This window comes from Cololabis saira, chromosome 8, assembly GCF_033807715.1.
Source record: "Cololabis saira isolate AMF1-May2022 chromosome 8, fColSai1.1, whole genome shotgun sequence".
Lineage (NCBI taxonomy): Eukaryota > Metazoa > Chordata > Actinopteri > Beloniformes > Belonidae > Cololabis > Cololabis saira.
In genome coordinates this window covers 20,283,070-20,307,469 of record NC_084594.1, presented here as the reverse complement: position 1 = coordinate 20,307,469, position 24,400 = coordinate 20,283,070, and the positions used below count along the sequence as shown (strand labels likewise).

The following is a 24,400-nucleotide window of genomic DNA, read 5'->3' as shown; positions in this document are numbered from 1 at the left end:
AAATTAAATTACTGTTTGATACCACTGACCTTTCAACTGAAGCAGTGCACAAGCTACGTTTAACCATGCTTGTGCAACAGCTTGTGTCATGGACCTCGCTGCTCTAAGGAACGATGGAGCAAATCGTTCCTACCTACTGAAATTAGACTTAATAACTCATGTTCATTATGTGTCCATTATATATCATGTTTATATAATATTTGCATCCTCTTGTGCATAGTATGTATTTACATATTCATATTCACAGTATGTCTATTCCTGTACTTGTATGCATATTATACATATAAGGGTATATCACTTGTTAAGTTCTCAGGTCTCTGTTCCACTATCTCATCATTTTTGATCAGGGTACGTGCAGTTGAACTTGTAATGTAAATAAGTTCAGCACTCACAAAGTGAAAACACTCAAAAAGCATTTGTTTTTTATAAGTTTCAAATGTACCTGTCAGTGGTGAAGTCTGTTGCAAGACGCAGGCTGAGTCTTGGTTTTTCACTGAGTTATAATTTGAGCGAGACCCCTGAGCCTGCTGGTTGCGACACATGGTGGCAGTGTGCTCTCTGCAGTCAGCAGAGCTGTAAAACCCTGAGTCTGGAGCAGAGTTTTCATTAATCCTCTCTGGAAACTAATTTGATATTTCGTCATCTATGTAAGCAACTGGGCATGTTGGTGTTTTAACAAGTTATTTGTTTTGAATGAGGTTGGCCATTGTTAGAGGACACTAAGAAATGCAAATGTTCCATTTTAAACATGATCCCCAAACTAACTGATCCTTATCTTGATGAAAAAAAACATCTGAAATATATTTTACCTGCTTTAGCTGATATATCTCACTGAACATATACTTGTTTAAGACATTTTAAACATAAATGTGCACTTGTTCTTGCTTTCATTTGAATATGAAGTCACTTTAAAAAGGGAACATTTCTTGCATATAAGTTTCATTCAAAATAATTAAGAGGATATATGGCACGTTTTGGTGATCCTTAAAGGAAAACCCCGGAGTTTAATTAACACCAAGTCCATTAAAGAATATAAACATTAATTAATGACCAAAAGACCATCTATCAAAGCAGTTTTGAGTTAGAATAAAATATGTGCTTGCTGCATAATAACTGTTAATGTTAGCCCAGTGGGTAAGTTCTGACATGAGAGTAAATTATCATTTTAAGCTTCTAATAAAAATCAAAGATTCACTATAGCTTGAATAGGCTCCCTGCAAATGACCCAAGGTTACTTTAACTTTGTACGTGCTCACATAGTTTATTAAAAGAAATTTCTGTTCGCTGCCATGTCGTCATATTTCCTTAAAACTCAGACAAGGTGTGGTTGATAATTGCAAAGGAGGAGAGTTCATGGCCTGCACTTCTAACGTTTGCCTAGTTTGTCATAAATATTTAAGTACCAATTCAGTTCTATAGAAAAAAGAGGCCATGAACTTGTTACCTTTTGCATCCCCTTTTCACAGTTTTTGTCCACATACTGAGTTAAAGTTACCTTGGTTAAAAGTGCAGGTGCCCTTACCAGCAAATGCCTGATCACGTGTTTAAAGACGACTGCAAGAGTATGACCATTACGCCTCCCCGCTGAGAGTTTTAAAAGTCACAACTGGAACGTTGAAACTGACTTTAAAACTGACTGGAAGCCAGTGAAGAGTAATGTTGTTTGTCTTTCTAGAGATGAACAAAAGAAGTCTGACTGCCTTTAGAACAGACTGCAGCAGAATCAGCGATGTTTTGTTCATTGACAGGTTCAGAGAGAATAAAAGCCATAAAGAAATAAAGGCAGGAATGATCAGTTCCACTTCTGCCTTAATTTGTTACGTTCCTGAGAAAGCTGAATGAGTTAGCTGCTGAACATGAGCATCTAAGGACAGAAAACTGCCCAAAATGACCTCAAGCGTTCACAAAGATTTTTGCAAAACAGCCAACAGACCTGAAAAAAAAACAAAAAACATAACAAAACCAAAATTCACAGCAGTTTACCTTAATTACTAATCAGTGATAGATTGATTGATACACGCTAGTCTTTCAGCCTTAATAATTACAAAAGCATTTTATGAAAGCAACAATCTGCTATTTAGTACATTTGTATAGTACAGCACATGAGCCTCAGCAAAGCATCATAGTGCATGAGGACGACCAAAATGTGGCATCATCTTGATCAGCTTATGTGTGTTTATAATTCAGACAACAAACATCCCCTCTCCAGAAAAAGAGGCTGAACTCATGTACTTGAGGGAGCATGTTGGTCTGGGCTGGATTTCACCTGAACCTGCTGCCACTGTCCCAGAGTCGCACCTGAATTTATAATTCACAGCTAAAGATCTCCAGCAGGAATGTGCTTTAATCAACCCGGTTCTCTCCTACTTCCCCACTCAGACCACATCAATCTGAATGATCTCAGTGAAAAAATGGTTTGATGATGATAGAACAATGACCACAAATGCCAGAACACGCAGACACATTGTGATCAATAGTGTGCACCGGAGAATACCACAAGTCAGTAGCTGTAGAATGAAATATTGATTCTTCTTCATGAGGATCATGTCCGTCATCTTAACAGGCAAAATCTTACTTTATTTTGTGACTTTAACTGTATGTGTCACAGCTATAAATGCATTTTCTCTCGAGAATTAAAATTTCAGAGTTTAAGATTGAAATACAAGGTGATTGTGGGTCTAATGTCATACATCTTCTTGAACCATAAAAACATTATACACAATTAAGTAGAACATATGCACTGCTGGAGACAATTTCTGCATCTTTTCCCAGAGCGTGATACTCATGGATTGTTTGTGCTTGGGTTTGGACAATAATGGGAATCAATTCAAAGCTGATTATGAAAATGAAGAGTAATTACTGCCACTGAGAACTGTGTCAGACAGAGAGGAGATGCTGCAGAAGCGTCGTTCCTGCACAACTCTTTGATGCAATATCACCCCCCCAATTCAGTCATTTTCATTTGCACTACATCTCTCTCCCATCATTCTTTATATAACGCTTTACTGTTTTTTTAAATGTATATTTTTATTGATCATTTTGTTCTTATTTATCTCACCTTTATTCTGTTGTGTATATATTACAAATCTGTATACATATAAGACTATAAGATTTTTCTGACCACAACAGATTCCTAGTACTGTAAATAGTTTTTCACTTTGTCTGGCAATAAAGCCTTCTGATTCTGATTCCAAGAGTTTTTTTAATCATTACATTTGCATGTTCTTTATTATAAATATTATTTTGCTGTTAAATCAAAATAAGTTAGAAAAATACGCAAAATGTAAATAAAAAATTAAATCACACATGAGTCCTTTAATAAAACCATTTGAAAAATACAAAAGAAAAAAAATCATATGCTGATATAGTTTGTAGCTAAGAAATGTCCTTTTGTTTAACCAAACACTGGAAATGAAAATAAAAAAAAGGAAAAACAAGTGGTATAACATCTCACTTCTGCGTCAGTAAGCATTGGTTAAAAAAACTACCATGCAAATAAAAGAACATGTATAAAGATATTTCAAGGGCACATGCTCATTTAAGATGGACTGAGATCGTAAAAATGGGTCATGTGGTCTCACAAATCCAAATCAGGACTTAATTTTGGAAAGCACAGATGTTGCATCCTCCAGACTAAAGAAAAGACTTCTTGACTTCACTGATTTTTCCAGTGTGTTTAATGCAATTCATTACTGTGTAAGAAACTCCACTAGACAGTTTGGGTGCTTCCACAATCGCCTTGATGACTCACTACGGGACCTAAACACCTACGTTTGTGAGACTGAAGGATTGTGTACTCCTGCCACTTGTCTTCATCTGAATTTGTCACCGATGAAAACATTCAGCACATTACAGATAAAAGATTTGAAAAATAGTGGCCCAGCAACTGTCTGTCTCCTCAAACTCCAACAATTTGAAGAGTCATACTAATAGGAAGATGTGATGCAACCTTGTGAGAGCTGATGTAAATCAAAACATGTACTTTAACATAATTAGTATGATATTCCTTGGCAGTTAGATCCACATACATGACGTAAACAAAAGAATCCTGGATGAAGATGCATGATAAAAACACGATCCAAGAGAGATGGTTTAGATGTTTGAGACACCAGTGATGGAGCTGAAGAGTGTGAGGGTTGTAAAAAAGAGACTCGGAGGAGAAATATATCTTTCACTCTATTGTTGTGGTAGCAACTCTTTCACAAGAGGGTCTGAGTATGGACCCCACAGACCATCAATCAAATTCATAACAGATCGGGCCTTGCAAGTTACATTAGGCGACAATCTATGATTTAGATGTCAATAATAATGATAATAATGATATCATTTTTATCAGTTTATTTTGAAAATCTAATAAAATAAAATAAAGATGCCGTTGAATGCATGGGCCTTGTTATGAACTTCATTCATATGTAGTTTTTTAAGATTGTCACTCATCATTAATGGATAAATTGATGGTTAAAGCAGTTCTTTGTCTTGATAATCGTGAATCTGACTCTTGTGACAAAGCAGCACTTTAAATTCATGTGAGTTTGAAAAAGCTCCACAACAGGTCTCAGAATACAAATCAAAACTTTTTTTAACATGACGGCAATTATTTCAATTTACACAAAAAAGCCACACACAATCGAGTATTCAAGAGCTTTTTTATATGATTTCTTTTTCTTTTTGTTCTTGAATCATTTCACAACTCAGTCCTCTCAGGTTTCGATCAGCTGAGAATGCTTTACATTTTTCTTTTTGTTTATTTTTTGTAACTTGTGGGACGTCAGAATTATCTTGAGAATGTAAATATGTCCTTTGAGTAGATCTCACTTTTTAACTGGATCATATCAGCCACACAGTGCATCACAGTTCTCTCTCATCTCCACATGCACCTTGCCAGACACCCAGATTGAGACTGTAGACAGTTTTCACGGGCACATCATTTTTTTATGTAAGGGTAGTTTAACTGGCCATGAAAAAAGTTATGGCTCTTTGCTTGCTTTTAGAGACTTCCCTCTGCAGCAGACCCCCACTGAGCTGTCCCTACACTGAAAAAAATAAATCTAAGCGCATGTAAATATGACACATTTAAATCTGTGATATTAAGTTTGTTGCTTTTACATGAATACATTTTGATCTTAATCTGCATTTGTTTTCCTTAACAAGCAGTATTTATGTGAATCCCAGGCAATCTTTTCATTTACACACAAACAACAAGCAATGATCTTGTTGTATTTACCTTTCCTTTAACAATTTTAATTTATTGGGCAGATTGACCAACGTTTGGATTAAACATGCTTTATTTGTTTAAGTAGAACACCACTGTAAAAAAAATATCTTGCTTGATCTACAAAAATTAAGGCAGCTTTTTCACATGTCATTTTTATGTACGGCAGATCAAGAAAGACTAGTCTTTGTATAAACGACTTAATTTTTAGTATGTACAAAATTAATTTGCAAGTAAAGTCAACTTAATTTTGATAAATAAAGTGAACTTAACACAATTAAGTTGACTGTACTTGCAAAATGTATTATTTACATAAAAATAATTAAGTAGTTTATACAAAGACTAGTCTTTCTTGATCTACATAATAATCTCATGCAAAAAGTTGACTTATTTTTTTTTAAGTAGATCAAGTGCAATATTTGTATCAGTGTAATCTGTCTGCAAGACAGTTTCCAGCACCATTTCGGCAAATTATGCCTTTACATGTGTGTTACTCTGCATCTCCTGCTCAGTATCTCCTTACTTTACTTCCATTATATTATTTGATAGTGTTGACTATTACTGCTTTGATTGCCCTGTTTTACCCACGTCTGACTGGTGTCTGGGGTAAACCCATCCATTAAAGCCACGCTGTGGCTGCTGCTCAGACCTCCCCGTATTGATCCCTCATCTCATGCTGCATGCAGATCACGTCCTTTGCCGACGACTGCTGCAGCTGCAGGAACACAGAGGGTGTTTGCTCTGTCCTTCAGCCCAGTAATAAAACTACTGCTTCATTATTAAAGGCGCCATGGAACTGGATGAGCAACTGCAATAAATGAATCATTTAAAATGAAAGCATTTTACACTGTTTTTGGAGAGACTGCATCACTGAGGTCACTTGTGATGCATTTACAGCGCTGGGCATGTTTTTGTTTTGTTGCCTTAATGTTGCTTTTCTCCTTTTAAACTGTAATATGCATTAGAGATAGGCAGGGAGGAAGGGAGGGGATGTGACACACCTCCTCCTCTGCCGTGGACGCCCCCCGACCAGCAGCCAGCTGGCTGCGTGTGTTTGGTCCGCTGCTGCGGACACACTCTCTCCTCTCTGTCATTCTGACCTGCACAAACTCTGCAGGGACCGACGCGGCTGACAGGTGGGAGGATGTTGACATGAAACAACATCTCAGTGAACACTTGGCCTGTTGAAATTACTGACGCCGACAAAGGAAGAAGAAGGAAAATAAAGGTAAGGCAGAAGCCGGACAGTGAAGGCTAAATTATGGTTCTGCGTTAAATCGACGCAGAGCCTACGCCGTAGGGTTACGGCGTAGGTTCTGCGTCGGTGTGACGCGGGACCATAAATCAGCCTTAATAAACCTGCTGGGACAAACATTGACGACATGCTGGAGGAGACGCGGTTATGGGATAGTGATCGGGGGGAGCGGACAAAATAAGCACGTTTCACTGTTTTGTATTGCTAAGTTATACATGCACGAATCCTGCGACTTTGTTCAAGTGATAAATTATTTATTAATGACTCATTTTGGGTTATTCTGTACTATTATAGCCAGTACTCGAGTTGTAAAAAAAAAATCAGGGGGGTGGTGGATTTTATCATATGGGGACAGATAATTTGTGCTGATTACAAATAATATAATATATTACAAATAATAGCACCGACCAAAACACCTGCAGAAATACTGCAGGAATGACATAGCAGCAGTTAAATGCAGCCTTCTGTAAGCTTTAAATATCCACTGGGCTTACATCAAATACATCAAAACACAACAATAAAAAACACTTTTCTGAACTTATCAATATGACTCTGTCCTTCACAGGATAAGTAAAATGGATCACTGCAAAAACTCAAAATCTTAACAAGAATATTTGTCTTATTTCTAGTTAAAATGTCTCATTTTAGTAAAAAAAATCTCATTACACTTAAAACAAGAGTCATCACTGGAAAAAACTACAATTTTCACCTGTTTCAAGTAGATTTTCACTTAAAATAAGTAGAAAAATCTGCCAGTGGAACAAGATTTTTGTTGCTTGTAATAAGATAAATCTTGTCCCACTGACAGATTTTCCTACTTATTTCAAGTGAAAATTTACTTGAAACAGGTGAAAATTGTCAAATAAGTTATTTTTCTGGTGTTATTTTTCTGGTGATGACTCTAAATGTTGAAATAGCAGTAAAACCACATTCATTGATGAAATGACATAAGGGGTGGAAAGGGGGGATGGCAGTTTTACAGGGGGGATGATTTTGATTGTTTTTATTTCAGGGGGGATGCCATCCCCCCTCAACCCCCCTCAACTCGAGTACTGGTTATAGCCTGCGTGCTCCTTCAGTCCACGTCTGCAAGGCAAAGCTGCATGAGCACTTTTGCCTTTTCTCTCAGCATCATCATCATCCCCTCCAAAGGCTTGTTTTATTTTGATTGTTTGCAGATTTGTTGATCCTGTTTTGTCCTTGCAGCGTCCTGCCTCTACTGTGAAGACTGGGCACCCATACAGCAAATCCTGCAATCCTGACATGATGGGGCCCTCAATCAACTTTGCCCTTGCAGGAGCTCTTAGAAGACACCTCACCACTGCTCTGCATCTACTTGCATTGTTAGTAGCAGTGAAAGCCCACGGGCCGCTGGCGATAGTCCCCCTGGACTGCCATAAGACCTGTGTGTGCGCTAGTGATGTCATCAGTTGTTCCAATGCAAGTCTCAAAAGTGTTCCCACAGCTCTCCCTCAGTATACAGCTGTTCTGGACCTCAGCTTCAACTCCATCACCAAACTGCGTGCTGAGTGGACCCCAGTCCATCTCAGCAGACTGCACAGTTTAATACTCAAAAACAACGGCCTCACTTTTCTCTCCTCAGAGGCGTTTGTGCACGTGACAAAGCTGCGTTACCTGGACCTCTCCTCTAACGGCCTCCGTCTGCTGGATGAGTTCATCTTTGAGCCATTGGAGGACCTTGAAGTCCTGCTACTTTACAACAACAGCATCTCTCAAATCGATCGCTCGGCCTTCTCTGGCCTGAACTCTCTGCAGCGGCTCTACCTCAGCCGGAATCAGATCTCGCGCTTCCCCTTGGAGCTGGTGAAGGAGCAAAGCAGGTGGGACACCCTTAGAGTAATGGATGTTTCCTCCAACAGGATTAAAGCGCTGCCCCTGCATGAGCTTCAGCTTCTGCCGGCCTGGATCAAGAATGGTTTATACTTCCACAACAACTCACTGACCTGCAGCTGCGAGCTGCACGACCTGGTGGCACGGTGGTTCCTCAAGGAGCTTAGCTCTGCCACCGACTTCACCAGCATCCATACGTGTGTGATACCAGGTCAGCGGAAGGAAATTATGCCCATACTGGATTTGGACAAAGCCTATCTAAACTGCAGTAAGGTGACTGTATTAAAGAAAGAGGCCCATCTTGAGCAGTATGTGGTCCTGGACTGTGATGCCAGGCAGAAGGATATGGTGAAAAGATGGGAACTGCCAGGAAACATCCCTCTGGCTCCAGAAAACCAGACTGCCGTCATGCTCTCTGACGGCAGCCTCCGCCTCGGGCCCCTGAAAGCAGAGGACTCAGGAGTCTACACTTGCCACGCTACAAGCGATTCTCTCAATGAAACACTGTTCATAACCGTGGTGGTTTTTAACTCTACCGTGAGTGGTGGACTGGAGAATCTAAAAACAGCCTACACTACCCTTGTAGCATGCCTGGTCAGTATAGTTTTGGTCCTCATCTACCTCTATCTCACCCCCTGCTGCTGTGCTTGCTGCCCGGGTCAAGATATGGAGAAAGAAGAGCCCAGAGAAAGCCTCCACTCCTCAACCATCAGCGTCTCTCAGGCATATGAAGAGACGGGGCAACAGAGGGGGGCGAGTGGCGGCTTCCCTTACAGGCATGCAGCTCTGCTGGAACACAAGGATCCTCTGGAGCAGAACGGGAAGTTGAACCCAATAGGTGAAGAAGAAGAGGAGTGGCAGGGAGACAACAAGGAGAGAAGGAGATCGGATGCAGAGTCCGTCAGCTCTGATACTCCCATGGTGGTATAAGAACCAGCACCGGCGTGGAAGGACAGCAACAGATGATGAATGTGTGCAAAACTGAAAACAAAAGCTTTAATAGGCTCTTGTACTGGCTCTACTGAAATGTTATATACTGGTACTCGATTGTTGAAACATCTGTATGAAAGCAATTAGAGAAAAAACAACCCAAACATACAGAACACCCTTCCAGTGTGGAAAACTGTTGTTTAAATAGTTAGCATGCCATATTTCAATGAATGCTTTTGCTGTATCTCACGACTGAAAATTGATAATTGATCAAGGTCCCATAGAGTAGAGAACAGACATCAGATGTGATGTCAATGGATAAAAACAACATATATGTAGTCAAGAGTGGAAAAGGACATTGTAATTTTCAAAATGTCCTTTTGAAAGCTGTTAGGTTAGAATATAAGAGCTTGACGCCTTGTTTGCATAAAAAAGCCACAGAGAAACTCCAACAACTGAGAGACAAATAGCATGAAAACATCTTTATGGTCTTCTTGGGCATGATTTGCATTTAAATGTCCAGATTGAGCACATGAAATAGGGCTTTTATGCAGCAGGAAATATGGTGCTGGGAGGAGAGTGTTGCCTGAAAATGGAGCTCATTTTTATCCAAAGCACTTTGAATTTAATTATTTGTGGAACTTGTTTAAAGTTTTAGTTTTGCATGTCATGACTTTTTGTATTAATCATCAAAGAACATGCCAGAAAGGACCACTCTCATGTAATTGGATCAACCTAATTTATTTTAGATACAAGTGAGATTTAACTGGAAAGTAACTGTGGCCTTCTTCAGAGTGATTTTAAATGTAATTTTGCTGTAATTCCAATGATATAATACTTTACACATTTGTGCTTTTGATAGTTTTTGCTCTAAATTTAGCTCAAACCCCGTCTCCCTGATAAGAAAATCAAAAATGATCATTTCTAAATGAGTTCAGTTGAATCAGGTGTGTTGGATAAGGGAAGCATTTGTCGTAAGGGCTCCGAAAATCAGAAGACTCAAAAGCGGGATGGGTGAGAAGCAATAAGTTAAACAAAAACTCAGAGCTGGGTCTCTGGAAAAGACACAGAGAAGTCCCACAGCACCCACGGGGAGAAGATGAACTAAAAAAAAACAAAACAAAAACAGGATTTCAGGGGAATTTCAGGATGAACAAAAACTCATCTGCAAAGTGGGACTTGGTGGATTCCTCAGAGCTTCATGTCAGAAGTCTAATGGGCTGGCAAGGAGTGGAGAGCAGGAGCTCAGATATAAGCTGGCAGGATGAGATGAGGATAAGGGTCAGGTGTGACCCCTTTAAGGAATAAAGGTGATAGAAAGAAAATCAGGGGCAATACTGCGCCACAACACGCAGGGATAAACCTCCTAAGTCCCTTCATGGTTGGAGCAAAAACTGTTTTTCCATATTTACACAGCATCTCGTCTGAATCACACAGATAAACAATCAGGGTTTTGTGTGACACGGTTCATGTGATGAGTGCTGCAACAGTTAGCATGTGACATAGCCCTAGGTTTGTGTCGAAACAGGGACGTTCTGTGGGAAGAAATCAAAATAACCACCTGCTCCAAAAGCGTGGATATATCTGAAACAGTGTCTGTTCGAAGCCTGAAGGCGGTTTTGAGGTTTTCACTGTTTTAGATGGTTAAAATTGGCTTCTCTACAGCCTTCATTCTCAGTAACTGTTAGCTTCGCTTCCCATCGGTATTCCTCCTTGAGACTCCAAACTGAAATCACTGTGACTGCCGACTACTGCAGGTAACTGCTTCTTCACTTCAGCCATCCCAGCTTTAAAAGGAAGTCACACATTATTTTTTTCAGTTCTCTTTTCTATGTAACCCGTTTACAGTTGCTTTTGACCCTCTCCTCACTTTAGCATACCTTTTTCTATGAATTCTGAGCGATTCAATTTATTAACTTTACCTTCCTTGCACCCTTAGTATGATGTGTTAAATGACTTTCCAACAGATAATGAAAGTGTACTGTACATCATGCAATAATGGCACTTCAGAGTTGCTGGGAAGTATTGCCAAGAGGGACATAAATGAGAGCAAGTACCATCCACTAAATGCTTCTGTGCATTAGTGCCCAACCCTAGCAAATCAGCCAGAAGTCTCATAAACAAGGTTAGAAATGGCAGCTGCTGGTGCACCCAGTAGTGTTACAACAGAATTTGTAGTATTTCAAGCAGATGTCTTCATAGTAGTTGCAATGTCAATAATGAAAATACTTAGAAGACATGTTGTAATAACTTTGAAAGAAGTTCTAGCCTCTCTGTAAACTATAATATAGATATAGATATAAAACACAAAACACACACACACTATGGTAGTCTACAACAAGCCAGACAACATAACAAGAAAACATGCTAATGTCTAGATTGTAGGTGTGTTAAATGTATAAGAATACAAACTTCTGTTTTTATTGTGAAGAGACGATAATGATATACTGTACATCCTCGCCTGTCATGGTGCTTTCTCAAAATAATTTACACGATCGTTTACATGAGATGAATGAATGAACTCATGAAGCAGATGTGCCTAAGAGAACTGAAGCCTTGGAAATGATCTGGACATTGTGAACACTGTTTTGCAATTTAAGTAGCCATGTTTTTTTCTTGTTTTTACTCAGAAAGTCACTGATAATAACCAAAGACGTGCGTATACGTGAATTGAATAATCAGTGCAGTTGTTCTGTCTGTATTATGTTGACATCATGTGCTGTAATACTGCATTAGTGACAAGTCATCCAGTCCTGTTTAAAGAGTTAGTGATTTATTATTTCATGTATCAGCTCTTGTTTATAATCGTGTTACTCTTGTACATCATAAACAGCTAAAATAAACTTAAAGGTATTAACATCTACTATAGGCTGTGAGGTGAATGCACCAAATATGTCAGATACAAACGCTGCTCACATGCACAAAGAGTACAGTAAGATCCTAGTTATCTCGGCTTAGGATCGAGACTTTTAACAGGAGGAGACCACCCAGTTTCTGTTTTACACTAATGACGCAGACTTTTTCACTCGGGGCTGAAATGAGAGACCACACAGATCACTGGAGCAGTAACAGAGTTGTATTGTTTGCTTCTGTCATGCTTACTTCTAGGAATATTTGGCATTTCTGAATTTTATGCCCTTATTTGGATCACTGGCTACACAGTTCCCAAAGAAAATGGTACCTCAAGGGCTTAATGAGTGGCATCATATTCAGAACTCTTCAAATGCATACATCTGTTTGTTGTGACCTTACAATATAAAGAAAATATATTGGATTGGATTTGAGATTGTAACCTCACCTGCCAGGCTACACTTTCACTCTGCGGGCATGATCATGTTACTATGTTTACCTAAAGTACATGTAAAACCAGCCATTTGATTATTGGACCATTTAGAAAAACCAGCACAATGCAGTCTTGAGTTTGAAATTATTCATACTTATAAATAGAAACACATGCTAAGATAGTTGTTGTGAGTCTATTCATTGTGTGCACATGAATGAGAGCTGACGAATGGATCCTATTTGGGTGTGAAATCACAGATTATAATTAGAACAAATACAGCAGCCTGAAGAAAGGCTCAGATCAGTGCACATCAGACACATGAGAGTGAGCAGGCGCCAGCTGATGATGAATGACTGTGGACTGGATTTTGAGTGCTGTGACTCATCGTCTCCTCAGGCGCCTCCTTGGAGAATTGTATGATGATGAAGTGGCTCAACAGTGCAGCTTAGTGAGTCCTCTGCCATCTAGTGGCACCAGCAAAGCCTTGATACTCAGTGGAATTTTGACTCACCTCATTTAATATCTTAAAAGTGATATCATCGCAGTTTAATTCCCAAATCTCATCTTTAGAAGAGAGAAATACGGTTGTACTGATCTTTAACACATCATTCACTTCATTAATAGAAATACTTATTATAGCCTGGACATTTGATAGCTTAATCAGCTATTATTTAATAATATAGCCTGTGCACTTTTAAATCTGTACGCTTTGTGGTCATAATTACTGCGAGTTGTAGCACTATCATGATCTGTAGAGGTTTATGGGATATGTTTCTCTCTTTTAGTTTGTTGTACCTTAACCTCTCTGCTGTAACACTTAATTTTCCCAATTTAGGAAGAAAGAAACTATCAATCTATCTCTTGTAATGAACTGTATTAAAAAAATGATATGTATATACAGGACTGTCTAAGAAAATTAAAATATTGTGATAAAGTTCTTTATTTTCTGTAATGCAATTAAAAAAACAAAAATGTCATACATTCTGGATTCATTACAAATCAACTGAAATATTGCAAGCCTTTTATTATTTTAATATCGCTGATTATGGTTTACAGTTTAAGATTCCCAGAATATTCAAATTTTTTGAGATGATTTTTGCCATGATGACAATGACAATATTCTAATTTTCTGAGACAGAATTTATATATATATATATATATATATATATATATATATATATATATATATAAAAAAAAACACAGTATACAATAGAAATACAAGGTGCCATGGTAAAAAGGCAATTGCAAACTTGGATTAATATATAATCTATATATATATATATATATATATATATATAAATAAGAAAGCTTTACTAATTTGTATATCCATTTCATATTTTGCAAAAATTTAAATTTGCGGGACATCTTTCTTCTCAGTGTTTATCTGCCACCCATCCGTCCATGCATGGCAGATATGAACTTACACGTGTTGCATACACTGTGATAAAACATGTGGAAACTTTGCATTTGTAAACCATGAAATTTCTTTGTGTCCTTGTCCCAACTCTTTTGAAAGCATGCTGCTGACATCAACTTCTGAAGTTGGCATAAATACATCTAATCGTATTCAGTTTCAAATTTGAATCAGTTTATGGTTGAAATTATTTTGCAAGTAACTGCATGTGTGTGTGTGTGTGTGTGTGTGTGTGTGTGTGTGTGTGTGTGTGTGTGTGTGTGCTTCAAAAGCGACATATGCTCGACTGCAACTGTTTTTTTTCAATGTGCTGGTGCCAGGCCTGTATAAGTAGAAGCAAATCAACACATTGTGGTGATCCCAAAAAGTCTTTTGAACATTAAAAAAAACATTACAGTTGTATTTAAATACCGATATAATCTGCAACAAAAACGCAACCAGTTATTTTCATCGTTAGCTTTTCCTCCAATAGTTTTCTAAATCAATGTACTTGTTTTCCTCTCAATATTGGTGAAGATTGAAGAGGTTCCTGTTAGAATATTCCTGATTCCCTTTTTGTCAAAAACTAGGAATTATTGTGTCTTTTAAATTAAACAGAAGATTCATATTTGAACAGCAGAGGCTTTATATGACTTTTTTCTTTTCCATGAAAAGAAAAGGTCACTTCATTTGCTCGCACAGCAGCACCATACAAAAGTCTGCTCATTTCAGGGTTTTATACAAACCTCTCTTCCATCACCTTTATGGGTCACTTCCTTCTCTTTAAAAGGGATTCTTTACGGACTCTCTGGAGCAATAAGAAACATATCACGCATGGATGCACATTTATCACCATTATTACAAATGTCCAAGGTTTGATGTGTGCAAGACACTGAAGCGGCTTCTGATGACTCTCAGGATTCATTCTGTGTATTTCCAACAAAATAAAAAAGTATATTAAGTTTATTCTGAATCAATATATAGTGAGTGACTGCTTCTTTGTATTTAAAGAAAAGCTCTTCAACTTTTTATAGCAGAGTAAAGTGCCCTATGAGAGAAATATTGTTTTCTTAAAAACAAAACGCTGGGAACATTTAAAAATGTCTATGCTCGGGCCGCTCGGTGGCGCAGTGGGTTAAGCAAGCGGCTCATGTGTTGAGGCTACAGTCCTCCTGCAGTGGTCGCGGGTTTGTATCCAGGCCTGCGCACCTTTGCAGCATGTCATCCCCACTCTCTCTCTCTACCCCCTTCCTGTCTGCAACTTCAATAAAGAGCCACTAGAGCCCAAAAGAAATCATTAGAAAAAATAAATAAATGTCTACGCTCACATTTTTAAGAACCCAAGATGATTGTAGTGAAGGGGGAAAACAGACAATAACAGCATGTTCATTCAGGAGTAGCTGCCTTTATTCAAACAAGTCAAATACAATTTAAATTCCAGATTTTCAAATATTAAAACATACAAATAAGAACTGAACATTTTTGAAACCAAGTTAAAATGTACTCACCAATTCAGCTCATCATAGATGCCTAAGGAATGTGTCGAATCTCCAGGACTTCTGCATGTTTGAGTGGAACAAGGACCGGACAGAAGTCATCCATGCTGCAGGTAAAGTTGAACGCTCTCAGACAGAGAAGCTCTTCTCATTCTGCAACTTTGTCGATGGATTGCCTGAAACACTCGAGATTTTAATTAAGAGCAGCCTCTGAACACATGCAACACCTCAATAACTGTATTTATTTTTTTTTAAGGATGAGCAACAGTTTGCATAAAATAAAAGGAACAAGGCAAACTAGAGCTAAATAACTTTTCAGCTCCAAATCTTTGCAAGAGCTCCTTTTAAACCACAAAAAGTCCACATATTTCCAAAGCCCTGCATATCTCTGAAACAGGGCAATTCTTAGTTTCCTGTGAAACCAGCGCTCATTAGTAGTATTTGCATTGGCTCAGTGTGACGCCCGTACGTTTACCAACCTGACTGCGCAGGTGCAGTCGCACAGTCATCCTCCAGCAGCCTGCGTATCAGCCTGCCATCAGCGCTGCTGACTGATAAGACTGCAGCTCATGTACGTCACACCCGCTCTGCAGAGAAGACCACGGCACATCATGAATTCATCTCCAGCTGCATGCTTCGAGGAAACCCTCAAAAAACATTCTTCACGCTAAATCTTTCTGCAGCAACTCTTTAAACCACTACTGCTCACTCATGCACGTTTTTCATGTTTAGTGAACTCAAATAAAGAACCCTCGGGTTTATTGCAACTCTGCTAGATGCCTTTCCAACATGGAGACGGATTATACAATCTAAATTATGGACTCGTGGGTAAAACTGAGTGCACTTGGTATGTACCATTATTCAGCAGATTATATTCTTCCAATTTCCCTGAGCATTATATTCTATTCCATAATTTATGAGATTTATGTGAAAGTTACCTTTCAGTGTAAAATTATAGGTCTAAATTACAATAACTTCAAACTAATTTACTCTTTAAAATATAAAATAGTGTATAAATGGACAAGGGAAGCAAAATATGCTTCAATATTGTTGCAAAAGGCTTTACACTACACAGGTGGAGCATTTATTCTGAAGTTAAGCATCCAGTTATAGTAATTCTGTTTAAAACTCATCCTAAATGATTGGAGTGGTGTCCTAAACTTTGGATATGTACACATAATTAACTACTTAAATTGCAGCTCATGTGCTTGATAAACAATCTCAATTTTTTCTTTTTTTTTTCTTTTAAAGCAGCAGTAGTCTTGTGCAACTGCTTGTGCTGCCGACTTGCTGTCGGCCTCGGTGCACTAATGACTAACAATTATAAAAAACAGGAAAGCTCAACCAGCAGAGGGAAATCACTATGGAACGTTATATCTGAAAACATTGTCAACATTACAATACGTACCCGTACCACTTCTGAATACGTTACCTGAGAAACAGAAGCATGAACAGCCAGAGAGGGACTCAAAGCTGCAGATTCCTGCAGCTCCAGATACACCGAAGACAGATCTGCAACCCCCCCACCTCCCTCTGTTCTCCCATCCTTCTGTTTGGAGGGCGACCCAGAAGACGAGTCGGCGTGGCAATGCGTAGATGAGTTAGATCCTGCAGCAGGCTCAGGCAGCCTGACACCTGTCACTTGGCTCTCAAACAGTTTGCCACAGTATGTTTTAAACAGTGCAGAAATCAGATCAATGCATCAACTAGACTGGACTCTAGAAGCAATCTTGTCTGTTCTGTTGTGCTTCATTTCCAATTTCCGGCAAGTGCCGTCACCGTCTCAACCTTTTTCCTCCAGACAGAGGCTGAGACATGTGAAGTCTGGCCCTAGCACAGCGATCTTCCTCTTCAAAACTACACAAATACTGCTCCTTCTCAAGCTGCTGGAGACGCTGAATTAACACTCTGCTTTCCTGCCAGAGTGGGATGAAAAAGATGGCCGGGGCCATCTAACACTGCCGTGCTTCCGCAGAAACCACCCGATGCAGACGGTGACTCTGGGGTGACGATTTGCTGGTTTTTCAGCCACGCCTCCACAGAAACAGACTTGACTGATGCACAAGCCACACAAAAGGTGGCACAGTGACTCTAGACTTGCTGAAAAAAGTACTCTAGTTTGGACCAAATTTCAATTAGAATGAAGGTCACATGAAAAGCTCTTCAAAGAGGCCTTTCGATAAATGTTGCAAAACATGGAAAACACAGAACGGAGAGGCTTCCCTCCTTTCTCACACTTCCTTTCCTTCCTGCCGGGACGGCTCCTGCTGTCAAAGTGAAAGCCTCTCCAGTTTGATACATAAATCCAAGAACAGAAAAGGTCACAAAAGTTGTCTTCCGAGGCACTCGTGTTTCCCACGAAAGAGCAAATTTATTAAGACAAGATGAATCAAGTGCAAGCTGCACTTTGTGTTTTTTTTCTCTTGACAGTTAGCTATACTTCTGAGGCCCGAGGATTGGTGTTCTCCACTTCTCTCTCCAGATATCCTGAGTTTACAGCACACATTTTCTTTCCATTTGAAACACAATACTCAAATCAAAGCATGAAAAACAATTATTAAAAGTCCTTTCAGAGGATGGCATGTTGGAGTGCCAGACAGGCAGGCATTTTCTCTTAAAAGTCCAAAGATAATGTAGCAATCATTTCTACTTTTAGAATCCAGATCAAGTAAAACATGTACATCACATACACATACCGCTTGATTCAAAGATTACACCAGCTTTTTTTTTCTTTTTTTTCTTTAACAGTATACGTTTTGTTGGGGTAGTAAATCAAAATAATAGATTATAATGCCAGACAAAAAATTAAGCTTAATTTAGCAACTGCACCACCAAAGTGAATACGATGACAGTAAAATTATTTTGTAGAAAGGACGGACACAAAAAAGTGACTCTGTTGAGAATTTTGCCTATTTAATCAAGAGCCCTAAAAAACAAACAAGCTGTCTGAACTAGAACAAATCTGTTGAATACTGAGCATTTGTTCAGGCTTATTTTTACTGGAAAAAATATATTTAAAAAAATCCAAGCATTTTAATGCTTTAAGTTTTCTAGAAAGCCAGATCTGGTCAGGCTAAAATACTGTAATATGCGCACATTTGTCACTTCCATCAGTTTTTCCCATTTGAATCAAAAAGTTATAGTCGGTCAGTACAACTCCAATTAACATTATGCAAAGTAATAAAAACAAGAAGGGAAATACAGAGCTTTCTTGATGTGTCCATCCTCTCTACATTTAAGAAAAAAAAAACAATATAGTTGCTCTAGAAACCACTTCTGAATAGAATATTGAGGAAAAAAGCATAAGGAAAGCTACATTTTTCCCACCTGGTAAAGGCACACAACCTCCAGGAATAGCTCAGAAAGGATCTCTGATGATGATGTCAAATACACACAAACCCTTCACATGAACAACTTGTCTTTTTTTTCTTCTAGCTCTGAGCAGGACTGGCCAAAACCGTCTGAAAATAAGAAAAACTGGTACGCTGAACATTTGAACTGGATGGTACTCAAAACTGTAACTTAATCAGCAACAAATAACACTTATGCACATCTGGAATATGTCCATTAATGAGAGCTGGATAAAAAGAAAAATAAAAGTCACGTGAGCTTAATTGAATTCTAGCTTGACTGGAGAAAATTAAGTACTAAAATGTTATCAATTCAAATTATGCAAAGAACAAATCAAATAAAGGCTAAATGCTCTCTTTTGGGCCTTAGTTGTCTTGTTACAGGGAGGTGGTGAAATGATATTAAAGGAACCTTGTTTCTTTTTAAAAAAGAGATAAGGCAATACACTGAACAGATTCACAGAGATGCAGATTGGTCTGAGTAACTTTCAGAAAAGTACCTTTCAGGAAATGTATATTTATCTGATAACTCAACAGCAGAAGGCAACATATCACTTGTATTAGTTTACCAAATCAATCTATTTAACCCAACTGGATTTTCCTTTCTATAAAACTCCAACAATATGAAATAAAAGCCATCATAGAGAACCGTCATGGTGGCTGTCAGAACCTTCCTGCTCTGTTTTGTTACCATTACTTCTCCCTGTTTTTGCACCACACACTTTAACAGTTACTGAATGTGAAAACCAGACATCTGCATATATATTTTTTTTATGGTGCTCCTCTGATAATGACCATCACCATGTAGTCGTCCTCAGATTTGGCAAAGGCTTTGGCAGAGGCATCCAAGAACTGCTGGGAGAATTCACACGGGGGAAAAGCATGCAGAACTCCTCCGTGCTCCTTGTCACCTTTGCCCCCCACGGGGAGGCTGATGATGCCAGCGGCTTGCTTGTGCTTCAAGTAGGAAACCAGGTTCTTCAGCGGCCTTTCCGTCGAGCTGCTGGTGTCCTGGCCTTCGCCGTCTGCACACTTTCCCGGCACGGCCAGGAGGATGGAGTAATTGCTGGAGCCGGCGGCCTTGATGCGACGAGAGACTTCATCCAGCTTGGGCTGGTCCAGGCGCAGGCGTTGGTTGATCTTCAGCTGGGGCGTCTTCCCCCCTGTGGCGCCCTCTATTAGTAGACTGGACGCCACCCTCATGTCGCCCTCCAGCAGGTGCAGGGTGGTGGGGAAGCTGCTGTTCTTGAGCAGGATGACTCCCTGCCAGGCCTGGCTCAGCTTCTGTCCATCGTTGGTAGGATCAGGGGCCAGGCTCGACTTGGAGGAGTTTGGGAATGGATGCTCTGAGTGATGCTCCCTTTTCACCGGGCTCTTAGACGAGTCACCAGCTTTATGTTTGCGATCTTTGTCAAAGCTGGAACCCGCCTCAGACGGGCTGTGTGTTCTTTTTCTCTTGTCTGCGAAGGCGGTGTCGTGGTTGTTCTGCCGCTCTCGGGCAGGAGAAGTTCTGCTAGGGCGGGGCGGGCGCTCGGGGTCGCTGCAGCGCCCGCCGTCACGACTGCTTCCTCCAGGACTGCGGTCCAACGAGCCGCCACGACGGCCCAGACCATAGTCAGTGTTTTCAGGTGAGCGTTCTGGCCGCCAGCCGTCGTCCACATGTCTCCTTTTCCTGCTTTGCAGCTCCCGCTCCAATGACCAGTTATCTCTCGGATGCCTGTCCAGACGATCGATGGGATCAAAGCCCGGTCCTCGTATCCTGTCATGGACATTCAGACCAGACCATTCAGCAGTGGAGTAGATATCCCGGTCTCTAAAGCGAGGGGGGGACCGCTCTCTCGCTCTCACAGATTCAGAGAGGCGGTGAGAAAAGGGCTCGGGGACCAAATCATAATGCGGCAAGGGGAGAGGAAGTTGCATGTACTGCTGCTGCTGATAGCGATGCTCTGTGTCTGCAAAGTCCACTCTGAGTCTCCTCTCAGGGCCACCGAGAGGAAACCCTCTCATGTGAGTACACGCAGCCTGAGCAGCATCCAGGCTTTCATACTGGATGTAAGCCCACACCTCCCCTTTCCTGTAGTCTATAGTCCTGATGGTGCCAAAGCGGTCAAACTCTTTGGCCAGAGCAGCCAGCGGCACCCAGGGTCCGAGCCCGCCCACCCACAGTCTGGTCGTCGGCGTCGGTTTGCCGTATCCAATCTTGATGGGGTTGTGACCCACAATTTTCCCCGACATGGCTATTTTAGCCCGATGAGCCATGTCAAGATTCTCAAACTTGATGAATCCGTAGGTGTTGCTCTGCCCTCTCACCGCCCGCTTTATGTCCACCTCGGTGATCACGCCGAAGCGGTCAAACGCCCTCCTCAGGTCGTTCTCCGTGACACCAATGTCCAAATTTCCCAGAAACAACGTCCTGTTGGCCCTCTGGTCGTCCTCGGGGCTGAGCATATCCTCCTCCCGGAAAACAGAGCACTCAGCGATGAACGGGGGTCTGTTCCTGGTTTCGTATATCGAGAAATCCCTCTCTCTTTCAAGCTCTCTGAGGTGAGGCGGTGGAGGAGGGAGGCGGCCCATGGCCAGCTGCTGCAGCCTGTAGTCTCTGTAACCCATCCCCGTGGGAGACAGGCCTCTCTGCGCATGCGCGGCTCTGTTATTCCCCACAGGGGGCGAGCGGCTCCTGCGCTTACTCATGTAAACGGTCTCGATCTTCAGCGGCCGGTCGTACAGCACCAGCTTGCCGCGGGCGTGCTTGGCCGCCCGGGCGTCGTCCGCCCTTCTAAAGTTCACAAACGCCACCCTGTCGTCGTTTTCACGGCTGATTTTGACACTCACGTCTCCAAACTTCTTAAACTCGTGGAAAAGCCCGTCCTCGATGGCCTCGTCGTTGAGCTCGGAGCCCAGCTCGCTGATCTTGAGGGTCTTGTACTCGCTGCCCGGGTGAGCGGGCGGCCGGGCGGAGACAGCAGCGCCCCCTGGCGGCGGCCCCGAGGAAACTCCCCCGTACTCGTAACCGCCTCCACCGCCCGCTCTGCTCGATAAATGATGTCCGTCCGAGTCCCGGGAGTCCCTCTTGTCGCAGTGTAAGCTCCTCCTGGAGGACGCGGAGCCCGCAGCGGAGCCCGGAGCGGAGCCGCCGCTGCCCGGCGGGGCTGCGGGCTTCTTCCCGCCCGGGTAGCTCCCTCCCCGCTCCCGCTCCCGCTCCCGGCCGTCGTCCCCCGCCCGGGAGCGCTTCTTCAGCGGAGATCGCTCTTTGCCCTTCATTACGAAAACGCTACTCGAACTTAAATGCACCCTTTGCGCGACTGAAACTGAAGTCAACTGCATGAACGGGGTCAGAAAGCACTCCGTCTCTAGACGAGCCGTGCAGCCGCCATGTCACTGAAAAGTTGTAGCGCTTGTCCCGGAAGTTCCGCCGTGTGCCTGTGGAAGAAGCTGATTGGCCCTGCGACCTGTCAATCACGGGAGACGTCACGCAGCTCTCCCATTAATGCTGCGTTCCATTTACCTCGGAAGTCGGAATTTGCAACTGGGATTGACGTCACAGCCGAGTTATCAGCGTTCCAGTTACAAAGTAGGTAAACAAGTTTGTAGTTCGCATATACCACATGAAAAATGTAAATTACACTATAGCAGCATATATATGCCGAACAATACTTTTATACGACTGATTTAGTGTGACCAAAACTAGAATGAAGTGCTACGAATTTTTACACAGCTCTCTTCTACTGTTTACAACCGGGGCAGCCATCTTGGAATGTGAACTCGGGGGTGGTGAAGACTCTCCCACTTTCCCAGTGGGAAATCCCACTTCGAGGGGCGTTCCAGTTGAAAATTCCGACTGGGAACTGGGAAATCCCTACTTCCGAGGACAAATGGAACGCGGCATTATGGTCCGCCTCATGAACTGGGGTCAAAGTACACTTTTACAAGCAAAGGTTATATCAAAGAAAGGAAACGAGATAAGTTTAAGATTAGTCTTAAAAACAGTTGTACTTCCTCGTCTAGAAATGTGTCAGTCCCATTCTCAACTGACTCTCCAATAGGTAAAATATGTTTTTCACTGACCCAAAAGAATAATAATAAAAGGGTACGTGTCTTATTTAAAATATATATTGTTGCTACCCCTAATATTACTGTTTATTGGAATAGTTTCACAGATCATATTGATTGGAAAAAAACTTGGATGCTTCCTAACAAGTTTTTAATCACAAATAAGGTTAAGGAGGTCTCTTACAAAATCATACATAAATATTATCCTGCTAGCCATTACATGCAGACATTTAAAAAGGACATTAATACAAATTGTTACTTCTGTAATTTTCATCCAGAAACAGTTGTTCATTTATTCTGGCTTTGCTCTCATTCGAAAAAACTATGGGCAGATATTAGCAAATTTATTATTGACTCTTTTGCTATAGATTTTAATTTACATTGAGAAAATGTTGTTTTTGGTTTCCATTGTTTCCATAAGAAAGAAGGAAAATTTTACTTTTTGATAAATCTGTTTCTATTTCTTGCCAAATTTCATATTCATAAGAGTACATTTTCAAGGAAAACCTCTTGCTTTTATGTTTTCCAGAAAGAAATTGAACTTTACTTAAAATTAATCACTAAATCAACAAATGAAAAGGCTTTTAAAACTGTAGACATCACCCCTGGCACATGTTCTGTATTTTATTTGTATACTGTTCCTGTATACTATTTTGTGATAATTATTTTAAATAAAGTTTAATAAAAAAAAAGTTTAAGATTAGTCTGAACTAATGAAATGTGTTTCTCTTCTCCAGGCTTACTATTCATAATTTGAATACTATAAGTGGTAAGATGTCTCAGAGTAATCAATCACTGTGCAATAATAATAATAATAATAATAATAATAATAACCACAATCATATGCTGTAACAATGCACCTTTCAATAACAATGTCTACCTCATACTGCTGCACCTTTCACTTAAAAAAAAATGTATATATGATTTGTCTATTTACTGTACAGTGAGCGAAAATAAACGAGTCAAATTCCCCTGTCGTGTTTGACCTGACTTGGCCAAATAAACCTGATTCTGATTCTGAAGATGTGTTTGCACAGAAGTAATGCCAGTATTGTTTAAGTATGTATTGAATATATATGTGCACAAACACAAACACAAACACACACACATATATATATATATATATATATATATATATATATATATATATATATATATATATATATATATATATATATATAAACATACATTTGTATATACATATATACATGACCAGATTTTCTTTTTTTTTTAAGTAGGAGTAAAGGCAATCTGTTAAAGCAAAGATAAACCAGCTACAAAAGTCCAGAGTTGCATCTGAGATAGGAGGTGGCAACAGGTCAAGGAGATAATGGTGAATTAGAGGGCGACCTACCTTAAAGGTAGAGGTGGTGGAAGTCTAAAGATACTTAAGTGTTCGCCTACAAAACACCGAGGCTCTACAAGAAGGGACAGATCATGTTAAAAAAGGAAAAATAAAATAAAAAACAGTACCATACAGATCTAACCCAATTCTCAGTTCCTTTCTTAAAAGTGTACATATATAATACATTATTGTTATAGTTTTACAATAATATTAACATAAAATTGACTCAATTTGA

General features: G+C 40.3%; 2 protein-coding genes across 2 annotated transcripts; one reads left to right on the top strand and one right to left on the bottom strand.

Moving 5' to 3' along the window:
- The first annotated feature begins 6,318 nt into the window (after positions 1–6,318).
- On the top strand, positions 6,319–12,854 carry LOC133449350 (amphoterin-induced protein 1-like). The gene is made up of 2 exons (XM_061728495.1): positions 6,319–6,440; positions 7,674–12,854. Exon 2 carries the CDS (start codon positions 7,731–7,733, stop codon positions 9,246–9,248), a length of 1,518 nt encoding a protein of 505 aa, XP_061584479.1. The 5' UTR covers positions 6,319–6,440; positions 7,674–7,730; the 3' UTR covers positions 9,249–12,854.
- Positions 12,855–15,320: 2,466 nt separating this feature from the next.
- Positions 15,321–22,152, bottom strand: LOC133448500 (RNA-binding protein 15-like). The gene is made up of 2 exons (XM_061727084.1): positions 16,853–22,152; positions 15,321–16,007 (listed from the first exon to the last, which is right to left on the bottom strand). Exon 1 carries the CDS (start codon positions 22,092–22,094, stop codon positions 19,542–19,544), a length of 2,553 nt encoding a protein of 850 aa, XP_061583068.1. The 5' UTR covers positions 22,095–22,152; the 3' UTR covers positions 15,321–16,007; positions 16,853–19,541.
- Between the last annotated feature and the right edge of the window lie 2,248 nt (positions 22,153–24,400).

Bases quoted from the DNA above. Each gene is read 5' to 3' on its own strand.
- LOC133449350 (XM_061728495.1), top strand. From the start codon at position 7,731: ATGATGGGGCCCTCAATCAACTTTGCCCTTGCAGGAGCTCTTAGAAGA.
- LOC133448500 (XM_061727084.1), bottom strand. From the start codon at position 22,094: ATGCAGTTGACTTCAGTTTCAGTCGCGCAAAGGGTGCATTTAAGTTCG.